The 17126-nt window shown below is 60.3% G+C and overlaps 2 protein-coding genes across 2 annotated transcripts in view; one reads left to right on the top strand and one right to left on the bottom strand.

Moving 5' to 3' along the window:
• The window catches only part of GMDS (GDP-mannose 4,6-dehydratase), a 436237-nt gene extending 430127 nt beyond the window's left edge, over window positions 1–6110 (top strand). The window contains exons 10-11 of the mRNA XM_027523952.1: window positions 4811–4879; window positions 5023–6110. Coding sequence (XP_027379753.1) covers window positions 4811–4879; window positions 5023–5085 — 132 coding nt within the window. The 3' untranslated portion in view covers window positions 5086–6110. The remainder of the gene's footprint in view (window positions 1–4810; window positions 4880–5022) is intronic.
• Window positions 6111–13370: 7260 nt separating this feature from the next.
• FOXC1 (forkhead box C1) lies at window positions 13371–16841 on the bottom strand. Its single transcript, XM_027524926.1, has one exon. It carries the CDS (start codon window positions 16768–16770, stop codon window positions 15127–15129), a length of 1644 nt encoding a protein of 547 aa, XP_027380727.1. The 5' UTR covers window positions 16771–16841; the 3' UTR covers window positions 13371–15126.
• Window positions 16842–17126: the final 285 nt, after the last annotated feature.

Consider the following 17126-nt stretch of genomic DNA (forward strand, 5'->3'; position numbering starts at 1 on the left):
GGGCGTGTGTCCACTCCGCAAGGAGAGGGCCCCCATGCTCACCTCAGCCTGAAAGGACTGTCTCTACCACGTCTGCTCCAGCTCTGTTTCCAAGGAACTTGGTGCGCTTCATCCCATATTCCACTGTAGCAATAGTCTGACGGCCTCTCCCCTCCGTCCTAACCACATTTCTCTTTCTGCTACCCGTATTTTCAAAATACAAATGAAAACAGACATCTCTACGTAGGCTGCACTATAAATGCTGTTAATTGGCTTCTCCATTTATAAAGCAAATACTTTTTCTGTTTACCACCATAGGCTTTATTTACGAATTTAGAAGTGGACGTGTCAGGAAGTCTGTGTTCTCGTTCATTTTTCCAGAAAGCGCTGCGTGCTAGGTAGATGCCTTCACCCCTGTCTGGGGTGCACGGGGAGGTGGCCTTGCAGGCCTGGGTTTGGTAGCTCTCAGGAGCTCATTCCAAGTGACAAATCGTGGTTCCCAGCCCAGAAGCTTCCTGGGGACCCGCTCAGGTGCCGCCTCCCCAAGCCCTGAGGCCGGGACGCATGTCCCAAGGCCCCACCCGCAGCCCCCAGCAGAGGTGCCAGTGTCTCTGGGCAGGCTGCTCTCTCTGCCCCACCGGCTGCCCCGTATCTCCAGGGTCAGAGGTGGCGGGGCGGTGCTGAGGACTGGATTTCCGCGCGGGAGAGCCCAGCATTGTTCAGGGCCCGACGGCAGCCCGCTGACGGACAGCCCCTCTGAGGCCGCTTCCTGAGCAGACCAGACACCCGCTGTTTTCTCCTCATCTCTTATCAGCCCTGTTGTTAGAGGGGAGGCCGGGCTTCAGTTCCGTGGGTGCCCATGGCGGGGGTCCTGGGGGTGAGCGGTGCTCCCCACGCTGCGCTCCCCGCCTCTCTGGGACGGTTCACAGCTAAGGACACGAGAGCAGGAGGCGTTGAACCAGCCCCCGGGAGGCAGGCTCTCCTGCGGGCTTTCTGGGGGAAGGTCCCCGCTCGGCCCTTTTCCTCACTCTCGCTGACTCTCAGCTGCGCGTCTCCAGCCTGGACTGGGCCAGTGTTTCCCACTGACTGTCCATTGCTGCTGTCGTCGTGAGCAGTTCTGTCTTTCTAAAAAGGAGCATTTCCCCAAGAGGAAGGCATTAGCATCGAGTTACACGAGGAACCACATTCACTGGCATTCTTTTATTCCCTGGGAGCCTCAGCCATTCCTCAGTTTTGCTTTTTTAAGCAAAGTGGAAGGAAGCTGATGAATCTGGAGCAGTCCTCACGCTCGGCTCTCAGGTCCTGGAAGGTGGCTCAGCCTCAACGGTCCGGGCCGTCTGCCCCTTCTCAGTCACAGGCTGGAGTCCAGCTCTTGCTGTGTGCGCTGTGGGCATTTAGCAGCCTCCTGCCCGAAGAGCGCCCACCCTTGGCTACTCTCCACCTAAAACGATGCCCTTCGGAAAGCCTACAGACAGCCCTGTTAAGGAGACGCGCCACTTAAAAATAAAATGGATGTTAACTTTCATATTAAAAATTTTCCTAACGTAACTTCAGTGAAAGAGCAAGAGAAAAGAAATGAGAGCATGAACTTTAGAAAGAAATGTGACAGACTCTGCCTCACAGCTTTCCCCGGGTGATTTCCAGGAAAGCGGGTGGGCAGCCGAGGGCTGAGTGTGCTGAACACTGACCGGAGCACAGGGGAGGCAGGGAGGCCACCCACTGGAGGTGGGTCCTCATCCTGGCAGAGAAGAGACGCCCCTGGCGCAGAAAGCGGTCTGGTGAGGTGGCGGCCGGCAGCGCGGGCCTGCTCTCCGGCTCTGTGCTGACTGCTGGGGGCTCAGGAACCAGCCTGATGACTTTTCCAGGATCAGGCCTGGCCCTTTATCACGTCACTGTAACAAGGACAGAAACCAGGAAAGCCAGAAAAATTACTGCAGCAAAACATGCTTCCTACCCGCGTGGGTCTGCTACTCCGCCCACGGGCACTCGGGCCCTCGGCCTCTGGGCTGGACCCCGCCGTCGGAGGACGAGCCCTGAAGGCGGCCCCGGAATCTGCGGACCCGGAAGAGCAGGGGCGTCTGCACACGGGCGTCTGTGCCGCCCTGCCGCTGGGACCCGCTCAGCCAACCCTAATTGAATCCGACAAGAATAAATCACAGGCTGAAACTGCAGTGCTCACCTAAGGAACAGCCGTGGAGACGGGAGGACACGCAGAGCCGGAGCTCAGGAAACGTGGTCTTCACATAGAAACGCCTCACATTTTTCCCAGAGCGGTCCTGTCTCCCTCCTAAAGAAAAGGGCCAGACCACCCAGTGCACAGCGTGCGTTTGGGAAAACTGTACATAAAATCATCACGTCCCTTCAGCTCCGGCCGCTGTTGTCATACTAAGGCTTTAAGCCTATAAATAAAGGAGGGACTGAACTGTCAGAAGAGAAGCAGAGAGCAAAGCACACGGCTGGTTCCCCACCTGTCCTCAGAGCCGATCCCACGCGAGTGGGGAGGGTTTGCGGCTGGGAAGGATGCTGGGCCTGCCCCCCAGCCCCGGGCCCCACATTCCCTCCCCACTGGCGAGCCTCGAGTACCCCAGCCCGGGCCCCAAACCTTGCGGGCCCAGCTGTTTACCTTTTCCCTAACGGACTCACTGGGGACAAGCAGGAAAGCCCCTCAAGAGGGGTTGAGCATAAAACAAGCCACGTGTCCCTGTCTTCCGTAGAAGGGGCCGGTCTAGGTGTCAGCTCGGACACAGCAGCTGGCGTCCAGAGCCGACGTTTTGTTTTAATGGAACCTCATCCTTTTCCTTCACAGGATCTCTCGGTCTAATTAAATTTCAGGGAGACAGCGCTTTGGCAGAAGGCAAAAGCTAGCTGCCGGGCTGGAATGTGGGAGCTGGGCTCAGAACTGCATCGGGAAGTTTTACTGGTGCGTCTCTGGTTTCAATGAAACCCTTGCACGGTAGCACGTCTGTTTCTGAGCTTTTGAAAGCCATTTTTCTTCTTCCTTAATTGTCGTCCCCTACTTGTTTTTAAATTAGGAGCTGCTTGTAGGAAAATGCAGGAAACAGAGTTTCAATGCAGAGCGCCCTTTCCGAGCCGCCTGCAGCCAGCGGAGAGGCACGGGCTTCGGGGCTCTGCACCCTCGCAGGCTGGAGGCCATGGCAGGTGTGGGGTGGATGGCGGCACCCCCCAAGCCAAGCGTGGCCACCGCAGAGCCTGGGGCTCTGCTTCCAGGGACCACGTTTCACAGCTCCCGCTGGGGACACAGGCAGAATGTATGTCTTTGTGTGACTCTCTTCTCCAACAGAAGTAGCCTCGAAGTCTAGACACGTTTACTCGGGGAAAGGAGAGAAAAATAAATTCACTTGTTTTTCCGCATATATTTCCAGCTCCATGTAGCACTGTGTTAAATTGCTAATCAATAATATCTGCACCCTACTTTTCCTGAGGACTCTGCACATGGACTTTCAGGGCCAGCAGAAGTAACTTGTTTGACTATTATTAATGCTGGAAGCCAAGGCAGCCCTTCAGTGAAGCCCTTTGGGAGCTTGCTTGAGCCCAGCCTGAATGTGGGGCTGGGTGGTGGACAGCCGCTGGAAGGGCCATGCTGGAACAGCCCCGGGCAGACAGTGCAGACGTGGGGCCAGGCCGAGTGCGTCGGGCCGGGCTGGGGTGAGCACAGAGGTCCCACCCGCCCCTGGCCTGCCTGTGGGATCCACCTTCCAGAGCCTGAGTTGACTGACATGGGGCAGAAACATTTCAGCTGCAGCTTGAGCATCCGTTAGGCTCCTCGCTGTGGTGGTTTGAGGCTGTCCTTTAGTACTCCATGTGGCTGGGAGAATGTCTTCCCTGGGGCCTGGGGTGCTCACGCAGCTTGGTCTGTTTCAGAGCCTCTCTCTCTCCTTTTTCTTCCCTCTCTCTCTCCTCCCTCCTTCTGCCCTCACTTTCTTTTTGGAAGCATCTTGACATTCTCATTTCTCATCCTCCCATCCATCAGTCGTGGGCAGGGGGCGCTCCGCTGGGCCGGGTGGGTGGGCTCTCTCGACTCTCCCCCGGTTCCCTTCCCAGGCAGGCCAAGCAGGACAGCCCGGAGGTTCCCAGCCCCTCCCTGTCCAGGGAGGCCCAGCGGGACTGGTTGAGTCATCTTGCCCTCTTTTATGTGTTTTTATATTTTGATAAGACCCTGTCAGCTGGGGAGAGAAGCTCACCACTGAGCAAATGAGCCACAGTGGGACCGGGGGCGGGGAAGGGGCAGAGGAGCCCGGGCCCTGGGTGGGGGGAGCTGGGGCAGGGGCGCGGTGAGGAGAAGCCCTGAGATCAGCATTTCCAAGGAAGGAACAGGACCGACAGAATAACCTGGACCTCAGCTCTGAGGGCAGCAGTGGGGGTCAGTAAAGAGGGGGCGGCTCAGAGACCCAGTTCCTGCGGGTCAGGTGTTGGGTGGGGACTGCGAGAGCTGGGAGAGGGAGTTGGGGGAGGCAGGGGAGGGGAGGGACGGGGTGTTGGGGGAGGCAGGGGAGGGGAGGGAGGGGGAGTTGGGGGAGGCAGGGGAGGGGGGAGGCAAGGGAGGGAGGGAGGGGGCAGGAGGGAGAGGGAGGGAAGGGGCTTGGCTGGGAGCCGGGAAGGGAGAGGAGCCGGGAAGCAAGCACCGCGGGGGGCGGGGGACACGACCCCTCTCCTCGGTGAGGCCCAGAAGGCCCTCAGAGCGCGTCCCCGGGGCGGGACTCGGGGCTGCGCGGGGACCCGCCCAGCTGCGCCTGCAGGGCTGCGGGGCCGTGGGTGACCGGCCGAGGCCGCCACCGCCCGCCCGACCGTGCGCCCCCCATCCCGCCCGCAGGACTTTCTGCAGGGAGACTGCTCCAAAGCCAGGCAGAAGCTCAGCTGGAAGCCTCGGGTCGCCTTTGATGTGAGTGAGTCTCCGGGGCTCCGGCCAGGCGGGAGGGGCCCCCGGGGTCGGGGGTGGTGGCGGGGGGTTCCGGGGTGGGTGAGGAGGGCCCAGGGGCCGGGGGCTGGGGCTCCCCGTGACACGCGCCCACGCCCTGCCCGCAGGAGCTGGTGCGGGAGATGGTGGAGGCCGACGTGGAGCTCATGAGGACCAACCCCCACGCCTGAGCGCCGGGCGGACCCGGGACCCAGGACCCGGGCTGGCCGAGGTTTGCGGCAGCCGGGAAGGGCCCGGCCGATTCCCTTTCCTCCTCTGATGGGTTTTGGAATCACGATGTTTTAAATCACTTATTCGCTTCACTTGAAATTATATCCCAGACAACTGAAATCGTGGGGCTTTCAAAGGGTTTTTCTCTTTTCTTATTAAAAAGAGCCTTTCTCTTAATCAGCATTAACACAGTGCCTGTGGATATTGTCTCCAAGTGATAAAGCAGCACCTGTAAGGACCCCAAACAAAAAGTCACCCAGATCCACGCCCTGGAGGGTCTCGGGCCTGAGCCCGCCGGGCCGCACGCCCTCCTGAATCTGAGCGGCGACACTGCCGTCCCCTCCTGGTGACAATAAGCCGCTCTGTGCAGCCGGTCTGGAAACCCAGGTCCTGCAGAAAGGCGGCATTCACAGCAGCTCTGGTCTACAGCTATAATTAGAACCCACAGGGCTCCCACCATCTCAAAAGAAGGCTTGAGAAACAGGGAGAGTTAGAAGAAGAAACTTGAAGGAAGGTAAATATTGCTGGAACATTCCATGCCAGACCCCTGGGTGACCCAGAGGTCTCTGAGCCCAGGCCTTTGCTTGTGGTCTAGAGTCTTACACACACTACTTATTTCCAACCTCCTCTCAGTACTAGATCACTTTTTAAATCTAATTTTTATTTAGTCATTCAGCCGGTTTATATTTAGTGCCTAATGTATGCACGTGAACCACACGAGCTTAATCAGAAATCCGGTTTTGCTGAGAGCATCGTTCAGCGGCCGGGCTTTCACCACGTGTGCTCCTAAGACGTGAACAGCGTGTCTGTACAGCGTTAGGCAGGTGGACACACACGTGTGGAATTCACCCGCACCAAGCAAGCGTTCGTGTACGGGTGGGTCCTTTGCCTGAGAGGCCGTATTTTGCCCCAGAACAAATTAGGTCAGGACTCCTCTCCCCCTCACTCCCCCTCCAAGGAAAATAAAACTTTACAGCAAATGGAATTCCAGCCTTTGCACGTGCTTGTGAGCGGGGCTGAACTATTTCTGAATGTCTTCACGAGCAGGTTTATGATCTGGGGAGGACCTGGGCTCCAGGCTGGTGGCTGGAGAGAGGGCTCTTTGTGTGGCTGCTCCAGTTGTGAGAGCCTGGCTCCCATGGAGCAGAACCGGGGCCTGATCCGGCCCACCCGGGCCTTGGGCTCGGGAGCTGCCCCAGGACAGGCCTTCTCCCAACCGGGACTCTGCTAATTGGAAACAGATGGTCCCCGGAAAGCTGGGCCTCCAGGACTAGGCAGGCTGGTGGGCACACACGCGCACACACTCTCACACAGGCAAACACAAATACAAACACACACCAACAGACACGCCAGCTCACACACACACACACACAATGCAAACCCGCTGTCACAAACACAGTCTTAAACATCTCACAAACACACACCTTCACACACATTGCCCTTGGCCTCGATGTGGTGGGCAGACCCCCTCCTCCTCTTCCTCTGACCCCCTGAACCCTCCAGCCCGCCTCACACTGGCTCCCAGGGCTCCGTGGCTTGCTACCCAGGGGCTCCTCAGTGAGCACTGGAGGGGGTCCAGGCAGGGGGTTAGCAGGACTTCGGTGGTGCCCTGGGCTTAAATTACTCTCAAAATGGCCTGGAGCATCGGGCTTCAAGGACACAAGAAGTATTTGGATTGCAGCCTTCTCTCTTTTCCCGTGTTTTGGATGGGGAGGGGGTAATCTGGCTTCCTGACCTCCCCGTGTGTGCTTAAGAGGGTGGAAAGAGAACAGGTCTGCTTGAGTATCTCTGCGCTTTCTTTCTGTGCTGTGAATTTCACTTAGACATCCTTCAAGACAATTCTTATTAAAGGGTTTCTTCTACCTTAAGTCTCGCTTCAATTTCAACAAATTTACTTTCCCCCTTTTCTCTCCTCTGCCAGCTTTGAGTATTCATTTTAGATGTGATAAATTATCTTCCACCTTGATTTTTCAAGTGGAAACTAAGAATGTTAAGCTTTACGCTCCTATATGAGAGCAGAGTCGTCAGGCCCATACTGGCGCCCCCATGAGCCACGAGGCCCGCGGGGGGTACCAGACAGCCGTGGCCTCGGTTCCACCCCACCTGCCGGACGGTGGCAGACTGTGCGCTGTCCTTGCGGGAGGGAGGGAGGGAGGGCGGCCCCGAAAGCCTTTTGCCCCTCCAGCTGTCCAGGGGTGAATGTGGACACACAGGCTGGGCCTGAGAGGGAAGGACTAGAGGGCTTGGGGGTTAGCCTCCCCTTGAGGCGGGTCCTTCAGGAGCTGGACTCCAGGCTGGGACACGCCAGCCATCAAGATGACAGACTCGGGGGTGGTCAGTGCGCTGCTGGGGAATGAGACCTTCCGCTTGTTATTAAAGCTCAGTGCTGTGCTTAGTCGCTCAGTCGTGTCCGACTCTTTGCGACCCCATGGACTGTAGCCCACCAGGCTCCTCTGTCCATGGGATTCTCCAGGCAAGAAGACTGGAGTGGGGTGCCATGCCCTCCCAATCCAGGGATTGAACCCAGGTCTCCCACACTGCAGGCAAATTCTTTACCATCTGAGCCACCAGGGAAGCAGAAGGCGATATCTCCAACTTTTGTTTCAAAATAACCATAAATGCATTGTTTACAAATCATTTTGAAGCCCCCCAAAAAAGCCTCAAAGCACTCCAGGTAGGTTTGCACCAGCAGTTCCAGCCCGGTATTCTCTGATTTAAGAAGTGTGCAAGTCTGTTTTCCACAAGGAGCAGCCTTTGGGGTCGGTGATGTCCGGGTTGGGGGAGGGGAGTCACCAGATTTACTGCAGGATTGTGTGCCTGGACGGGGGTTTTTCAAACACCTCCACAGCCAAACACGCCACCCACACCTCTCCAAAAATGGCAGTTTTTTTCCGTGCGTCAGTGACGGCTGGGCCGAAGCATCCAGCGCCCCTTCCCTGGCGCCCGGCGTCGCTGACCCGCGGTCCCCGGGTCCAGGCAGTGCCACCACGATCAGCCCGCGACCGCCTCTCCAGCCGTTCAGTTTCCTGGGCCCGCCGCGGGATGTTCCGCTGGCCCGTCCCGGGCACCACGGCCGGGCCCCATCGTCTCTGCCGGGGGAGCGGCCCCGCAGGGAGGCCAGCGACCGCGGCCTGACCCCCGACCCCGGCTCCCACCCTCCCTCCAGGGTCAGGGGTCGCAGGCACGGGTCGCCCCGCTCTCAGCTACCCCTCTTTGATCTCTGCATTCGGGGACCAGGCGCCGGGCGCGGAAGCTACTGTACGAAGGATCCCCGACGTGGATGCGGGGTCCGCGGCTGCCACACCTACCGCCGGGCCGCCGGGGGTCAGGCGCCCCTCCCCCAGCGCGGGTGGCGGGACCCCCACACCCCGCAGTGTCCCAGCACCGCGAGCGCAGGCCTAGTGGAGGACGCGGGAGAACCGCAGTTAAGAAAGGACCGCACGGCTCAGCCCCGCGCCGAGCGCCCAAGGCGCGCGAGATGCGATGCTCAGAAGCCGAGGCCCCAAACGCCCAGCGGCGGGCGAACCGCGGCGGCGGCCGCCACGGGATTCCGAGGAAGGCGGCTCCGATCCGAGGCCTGGGCCCACCGCGAGGCCCCCCTGGGGCAGGAGGGGCGGCCGGGCGCGGCAGGGCCGTTTGCGGGGAAGCAGGACCCCGGCTGGAGTTCGGCTTGTTATGGCGAGGAGGCCGTCCAGCGAGGGCTTCCTGTCGCGCTGCTTCTCCCCGCGGCCCCCGACCCTCTCCCGGGAACAGCCTGCGAAGCTGCGGCGGCGGGCGGGTTCTCAGTCACCAGACCCGCTGGACGCCGCGGCCCGGCCTCCCCGACGCCGCGCGCAGACGCCTCAGGGGTGTCTGGCTCCCAGACGGCCAGCCTGGGAGCCACAGTGGGGCCTCCGCGTCTCCTCCACGGCCCCTCCGCCGCCGCCCGCTGGGACCTAACGCCAAATGCCAGGTCCAGCGCATCTCCTGCGGGGTGACCACGACGAAAGGCCCTTCGGGCCGCACGGAAGACCCTGGGGCAGCCCCCGCCCAGCGGGAATCCAGGCGCTGCGCACTCGCGCACCGGCTCGCTCCCGTGTCCGCGGCCAGGGACGCGGGGCTCTCTCTGCGCAGGGGACACAGTCCTCGTCTTCCCTCCACTCTCAGGTTTTTTTGGGAATCCGATCGCTTCCTAAACACGCGATTCGCACTCCTGCCCGGTGTCCCCAAGTGTAGCCACTAAGGGACCCGCGCTGCCTCGGGCCCAGGGACCAACCTTTATACTGAAGGGAAAGCAGAGGCCTTAGGAGTTAATGGCGCTAAAAGCGTTGGTTTTCCTGCCTTTTCCCAGGGGTGGGTGATGGCGGAGGGAAGGGTCTGTCTCCTCTCCCTCTCATCTGTCATGTAAATCGTCCCCAAAGCCCTGCAGCAAAGCCCTTCACTCCCCAGCCTCCAGCTCGGAGCCTTGGCGACCAACCTCCAGCCTGCGCCCAGGGGAGGCCTCCTCTGCCCCTAAGGCCAAGCCTGGGGTGCCACCACCCGCTCAGGGAGGAGGCCCACAGCTTTGGCTGCCTGCCCACTGCTCACTCACTCCCTGGGCTCCCGAAATGCAGTCCCAGGGCCACCCAAGTAGCACTGAGCTGTGCTGACTCGGGGGGCAAAGGAGCAGCCCACACAGGTCCTTCCTGGGAGTGGCCCCGGGGACAGCAGCGGCTTGGAGGAACCAAAGGCAGAGACAGGAGGTGCTCTGTAGGGGGGAGGGAGGTGGGAGCCACCTGGAGGAGCAGTGGGCCTGGGGAGGCGCCGGAGTCCCGCAGGGTCCCCGCCAGCCACTCTGAGCTGTCTTGGTCTCCTCCAGGAGCTCCGCCCTTCTCTCCTGCTGAAGACTCCCGCCTGTAGGCCAGGAGATCCCAGAGCCCACGGCATCCCCTCTAATAAGCTCAATATGCTGCAAATTTGAAATCAGTGAGGGAAAAAATCAAGTCAACAACAACAAAATAATGTGAAGCAGAGACTTCTCTGGAGCCGGGTGAGAAGGAACAGCGCAGCGAAGGTCTTAGGCTGCCCTCCTGCTCCCTAGGCCGTAGTCTGGTTTCCAACAAGGCGGACATGGTCCATTTCGCTCAATTTTCCACTCCTAATCCCGTGGAGAACGTCATGGGGAAGCGCTTTTCATTCCTCTGAATGGGGTTCGGAGCTAGAATTCCTTGGATTAACCATCGCCCCTTTTCCAACCAGATCTGGACCTGGAACCAGCCTGTCCTGCTCCCTGGGGCCGGGCGTCCAAGGCCTGCTCGCCAGCCGGCAGCCACATCCGGCCCAGGCCCAGCGCGGTGGACACGAAAGGCAGCCCTGCTGGGTGGGAACCCTCCCAGGAGGGGCTTCGGCCCCCAGGCGTCTGCGGAGGCCTGGGGGGCTGAGGGCGGGAGAAGGGGAGGATAGAGGGGGGTGCGGGGGCAGAAACCGAGACAGCAGAGCTGCGTGCTGACGATGGAGTCGCCACCAAAGGGGGACCCGGAGCAGAGGGCCCGATACTCCGGTGTCAGAGGAAGGCTGTGTTTAGGTGTGACTGAAATGCCATTAATAAACAGCTCTTTTCAAGGAACCTCTTGGCCTCCTTATAAATTGAAATAGTAACTTTCAGGAAAATGGGGTCTTGAAACTGGCATTTCAGCCCCAAGCACATGTCGAAGGGTTTTTTTTTTTTTTTTGCCTTGGCCATCCCCTGAATCAATCAGGCTGTGCATCACCCCCCTCCCCCGGGGTTCCTGGGGTGAACACTCTGATACAGTCTCTGGGTCCTTTTTCTCTCGACCTCCCCCAAAGCTCCCTGCCTGGCTGAAGAACCATTCGCACAGAATCAGATTCTCACCCGCCCGACCGCTTTATTACGTGTCCACCATCAATCTTGCCCCTAAAGCGACATTTGTTTATGACCCGGTGGGAAGGCCTAATGGCTTCAGGAACAGATCTACAAAATGAGTCCACAGGAGCCCGAAGACTCAGCGACACCAGGCAGGCCATCCCCACGCTAGGCACTGAGCTCCAGGGCAAACAGCCCCCCAGAAGCTCCGGGCGTGGGGTGACTGTGGAAAGAAATTATCACTCCCACTGCCGCCAACAACAGGGCACGGCCTGGATCCACGGGGGTGCCGCCTCCCGCCCGGGCAGCCAGACCAGCACCGTGCCATCCACAACAAAACGGAGGGCTCTCCACCTTACGAACCGAGACCCCTCCAAAGGCAACAGGGAGGGGGGCGAAGGCCCCCGTCTCTCTTCACCTATCAAAGTTCAGGAGAGCCACAGGGCTGGAAGGCAGGCTTGTTTCCTGACCTTGCTTCTGACCCTGCAGGAAACAGCCAAGGGCTTGAGGGCCACCAGCACAATCGAGCCTTATTCGCCTGCAGCCCTCCATCACTAACGACACAAGCTGCGGGCACGATGGATTGTAAAACGTGTCCTTGTTTGCATGCAGTCTGGTGGGAATGGCCTGTAACCTACATCACCCTGGAGAACAGCACCCACCACCGTGTGACGCGCCAAATGCAAGCCTGGATGTGGCAGGCAGCACGCCCGAGAATTGCCTGCCCCTGTAGAAACTGCTAAGAAGTGCCCACTGCCACACACAGGACAAGAAGACTGACTTTCCTCGGGCTTCCCACAGAGACAGGCTTCCAAACGAGCCCAGTCCCCCCACTGGGTCCTGTGTGATGTCCCAGGCTAATTCCAAACTGTGCTATTTGTTCAAACATGAGCGAGTTTCTCTTAGAATACCTCACAGCAAAATTATCCTTGTTGCTGTAACAGTTTCAATCAAATGTGCAAAGCACTAAGGAACAACTCGGGGTCCCTCCAGAATAAAGAGCCCCAACCTCCCAAGGATCAGGTGGCAGAGTCGGCCTTAAACTGTATCCGAGAAGCCAAAATGTCCCGAGAGCAGAACACGCCACATAAGGGGATCTAACATCAGCCTCAGGACCAGGCCCTGCACCCTTCTGTGCCAACACAGCTTCTGAACAACGCCCTGGGCCACTCCTGTAGAGAAAACTCTTTTCTCTGCCTACAAGGCAACCCAAGCACCTTCCTCGACGCATGTCTTAAAGCCCTAACTTTCGAACGCTGGGATCGAAAAGGCAGAAGGGACTGTTGAGGCTTCCCTGGGGAGCAAGCAGGCAAGCGCTCCCCTGCTTGGGCCGGGGCTGCCCGCCGGCCTCCTCCAGAAGCCAGAGCGCCGCGCCGGGCTCCCTCTCCAGCCCAGGGACTCCGGGCGAGAAGGACGAGCCGGGTCGGAAGCGCCGCCGGGCCGACCAGCTCTCTCCCACCCTCGCAGCCGAGCACCGAAGGCGGGTCGAGGCCGGGCCCCGAGGCCGCGGGGACGCCCCCTGCCCGAGGAGCGGCTCTAGCTGCCCAGCGGACTCCGCGAACGGGACGCGCGCGCCAAGAGGGGACGCGGCCCAGCGGAGAGGCCGCCCGGGCCCAGCGCCGGCCGACAGGCCAGGCCGAGGCTGCCAGGCCGGCCAGGGCGCGCGGGGCACCGGCGGCGGGGCCTGCCCGTGGCCCCGGGGCCGCCGCGCGCTGGACGAACGCACGTGCGTCCTCCAGACAAAGCGGCGGGCGCGGCGCGGGACCGCAGCCCCGCGCCACGCACAGAGGCGCGGTGGGCCCGCCCGCCTCGGACCCGGCCAGCGGCGCCTCTGCGCGGCTCTCCTGGCGCCCGACCCAGCCGGGCGGAGAGGAGGGGCCGTGGGCGCTGAGGGGCCGTGGGCGCTGAGCGCCCGGGACGCGTCTTCCCCCTAATTAGCGGAGAAGCGTCCGGTCCCGAGGCCGGGTAGAGCCGGGTCCACACGGCCGCCCACCGCTCAGAAAATCGGGGCGGCTGAGGCCGGAGGGCTCGGTTCCCGAAGCCCGCCTGGGGGGCTGTGGGGGCGCTCCGCGTCCTGCGGACCCGGCCGCTGGCCACCTGCGGCCGCTTCCCTCGGGGCCGGCCCCGCGCCGCCGCGGCCCCTTTGTCCGCCAGCCCGGCTCCGCTCTCGGTTCCCACGAATGGGCCACGCGGGAGCCAGGCGGTTTGCCCGCGGATCCTTCCCCTTCACTCCCAAACGGGGGCTCCCGGGAGGCGCCAGACCGCCCGGCCCAGGGCTGCAACTCGGAGGCCGCGCGGCGGGGAGGCCGGTCCCCGTGGCCTGCCCCCGGGGACGCCGCGCCCCGCGCCTCCCGGCTCGACTCTGAGCCCGGGACCCAGCAAATCAGAGGCCGTGTAAAGCAGTTTTTGACTGGAAGTAGAGTGTATTTATTTGCAGCAATCCTTTAACAATGATCAAATTTTGACAACAAGCAACAGCAATTACTGCTAAGTGTTGCCCCTAGATCGAGCGGCAGATAGCAGGGAACTGTATTATCTCGAGAACAAACGGAAAGGCCCTGAAAGTCTGGAATCAAATCGCAGCTCCCCAGAGTCTGATCGACAGGGCAGATCACCCAAAGATAATGAATTTATTACATTTCCTGGGTTATTTACAAAAGGAGGGGCTAGCGGGCTGCCCCATAAGTTTAACTGTAAATTAACAAGAAAAACGGGACTGAAAAGAAACCGCCTGGATTAAAACACCCTGCTTCGCGCTCCTTCCCTCTCCTTATTGCTTTAAATCTTTTCCCCCAAAATAATTGTTCTACAAGCATATATTCTAAAATAGTTTTCCCAAAGATTAAATATCCCTTTCCAACCCGCAGTACATTAAAATAAAAATCAATCCTACATTGGACATGAAGGATTGTAGATGTGGATGACTTATATACACACATTTAAAAGCTAGGTTTTTTTATCCCCCTCTTAAAATGGAGTGAAATTAACAGGAAGAAAATTCATCCAGCATTTGGCTCACAGGGATGTCTGGTATGTACGACAGTTTTTTAAGTGATACACAAGCCAAATATTCAAATGTGTATCTGAAGGCACAGCTACCTCTCCACACACAGGTATCACTGTGGTGAGACTGCCGCTGATTCATGGGCTTGAAATTTCCAAATCCTGTTGTCATTACTGAGAAAATGCATTTGTGTATATGCCAACTCAGATATGTTTAGGAAAATCTCTTTTTACTAGCCACAAAGCAAGCTGACTATATAGTACTTTTGCAAAAGATGCCGCAGGAAAAAAATAAATCTAAACAAAAAGAGACTTACACGCGTAATTTGACCAGGAATAGTCAGAGGATGTCTCTACTTTTTTTTTTCAGAGATTTAGGAGGAGAATTGGTAATTTCTAGTGTTTTAATCTCTGAAATCTTTTTCTCATAAGAATTAAGGCTGTATTAAAGTATCCAGACATATAGGTCTCATTCAAACTGAATGGTAATTTATTAATAAACAATGAATATGCTCAACAAAAAGAAAGCAAAGATGATAGAATAAGATTAATACAGTTTCCCTTTTCATAATCAAAAAAGCACAGTTTAAAGTTTCAGGCAATTTAACGTCAGGTTTTGGAAACACTTTCTGGCGTTTGGTCCACGACATCCAACTACAAATTAAAAATAAATTACTATGTTGCAATTTACATTTTAAAACAAGTCCAGGAATAAAAAGAAAGCCATTTCCATGTACGGGGGACTTCCTCCCTCCTTTCAATAGAGGATAAAATAATATCTTACAGGTGAGAGAACAAGAGACAGGGCAGGAGGAGGAGAGGTGTTCTCTGAAAAGAGGAAGAAACTTACGTGTTATCTGGAGTAACACTGCCCTTTAACAAACCATGACTCTGCTGTCTCTGTACAAAACAGTTTACGGTTCTGTTTGTTTAGATAAAGCAAAGTGGAGGTGGCTCCGAATCCATCTTCTAAGAGAAGAAAGCCTTTTCTTCATGCTGGTGACTTCAAAGTGTGGAGGGCTTCTGTTTGCTGGTTTGGTGGACGTTTTACGCACTGGGTTTTTGGTTTCGCTTTTGCGCTGAGGGTCCTTTTGGCTGATCCTGCTCCGGGGTTCGGTTCGGTCAGGCTGAGAGGCAGGCGGGGCGGAGGCGGGGGTCAGAACTTGCTGCAGTCGTAGACGAAGGCCCCGGACGTGCGGTACAGGGACTGGCCGGAAGGGAAGGCCATCTGACAGCTGCTGTTCCCATTTACCGGCGAGTTGTTCAGGCCGATCCGCTGCGACTCAAACATCTCCCGCACCGAGTGGAAGTTCTGCTGCTGGCCCGGGTAGCCCGCGGCCGCCGCCGCCGCGCTGGCCAGGTGCCCCAGGTCCCCGCCCGCCTGGTTCAGGTACCACGAGGCCAGGCGGCCTTGGTGGGCTGCGGGGTGGTGGCCGGCCTCCTGGCCGCCGCCGCCGTGGCCCAGGGACGAGGAGCTGCTGCTGGTGGCCGGGGGCAGGGAGTAGTCGGGCAGAGGGTCGTCCACCGAGGAGCCTCCGGCGCCCGCCGGCGCGCCCTGCACGTGGCCGCCGCCGCGCTCCCCGGCCGCGTACAGGCTCATGGCCTGCAGGTTACAGTGGTAGGTCCCGGCGCCCCCCGCCCCGCCGCCCGCGCCCGCGCCGCCCGCGCCGGGGCTCTGGCTGCAGGGCGAGCCGTACAGCGAGCTCTGGCCTGGCGAGTAGGCGCCGAGCGCCAGCGGAGGCGCGAGGCCCGCGCGCGAGGACGCGGCGGCCGGGGCCAGGAGGCCGGATCCCAGCTCGGCGGCCGCGCCCTGCGGCGACCCCCGCAGCGACGTCATGATGTTGTCCACGCTGAAGCCCTGGCTGTGCGCGGGCGCGGGCGCGGGCGCGGGCGGCGGGCCGGGCTCCGCGCCGTCCAGGCTCAGCGGCCGCGCCGCCGGCAGGCCGCCGGGGGGGCTGCCCCCGCTGGACAGGCTGCTGCTGCTGCTGTCGGGGCTTTCGATTTTGGGCACCGCGGCGGCGCCGCTGCTGCCGCTGCCCAGGGCGGCGGCCGGGGACAGGGGCTGGGGCGGCGAGGGGCACGTACCGTTCTCAGTCTTGATGTCCTGGATGCGCACGGGCGGGGGCTGCGCCCCGGGCGGCGCGCCGTCGGCCTGCTCGGGGGGCGCAGGCGCGGGCTGGCGGCCGGCCGGCGGCGGCGGCGGCGGCGGCGGCGGCGGAGGCTCTTTGAGGTGCAGCCGGTCCTTCTCCTCCTTGTCCTTCACGGCGTCCTTCTTCTTGAAGCGCCGCCGCCGCCGCAGGAAGCTGCCGTTCTCGAACATGTTGTAGGAGTCCGGGTCGAGCGTCCAGTAGCTGCCCTTGCCCGGCTTCTTGTCGTCGCGCGGCACCTTGACGAAGCACTCGTTGAGCGAGAGGTTGTGGCGGATGCTGTTCTGCCAGCCCTGCTTGTTGTCCCGGTAGAAGGGGAAGCGATCCATGATGAACTGGTAGATGCCGTTCAGGGTGATCTTCTTGTCCGGCGCGTTCTGGATGGCCATGGTGATGAGCGCGATGTAGCTGTAGGGCGGCTTCACCATGTCCTTGGGCTGCGGCTGCGGCGTGTAGGGCCCGTAGGCGCGGGCCATGCCGCCCGGGTACTGCTCAGCATGCGCCGGGTGCGAGTACACGCTCATGGGGGCCGGCATGGCCGTGTAGCCGCCCCCCGCTGCCGCCGCTGCAGCGCGGTAGTAGCTCTGCTCGCCGCCGAGGTAGGGCACCACTCCCAGGGAGTTGGGGCTGGACACGGAGTAGCGCGCCTGCATGGCCCCGCTCGCCGCCGCCGCCCCCCGCCCTCGCCGGGCCGGCCGCCCAGTCCGAGTCCGGGCCCGCGGGCCGGTGCCGGGCCGCCGCCTCCCCTGCGCGCGCCCGGCTCCGGGGCGCCTCGGGCCGGCAGAGAGGGCCGGACGAGGACGCGGCCGACGGCCTGGATCGCGCGCCGCGGCTTCCCGGCGGGAGCGGGAGCGCGGAGCCCCGGCTGGAAAACAAGCCGAAGCCCGGCCCGCCGCGCCGCCTGCGCCTCGCGGAGGCTGAGCCCCAGCCGCCGGCGGGGCGGCCAGAGGAGCGGGCGGGGGCAGCGCGCCGGCCCCGGCCCGGGCCGCGTCACCTTTCTCAGTCTCGC

This window comes from Bos indicus x Bos taurus, chromosome 23 (assembly GCF_003369695.1).
Source record: "Bos indicus x Bos taurus breed Angus x Brahman F1 hybrid chromosome 23, Bos_hybrid_MaternalHap_v2.0, whole genome shotgun sequence".
NCBI lineage: Eukaryota > Metazoa > Chordata > Mammalia > Artiodactyla > Bovidae > Bos > Bos indicus x Bos taurus.

Coding starts and splice junctions, on each gene's coding strand:
- FOXC1 (XM_027524926.1), bottom strand. CDS start 16,770: ATGCAGGCGCGCTACTCCGTGTCCAGCCCCAACTCCCTGGGAGTGGTG.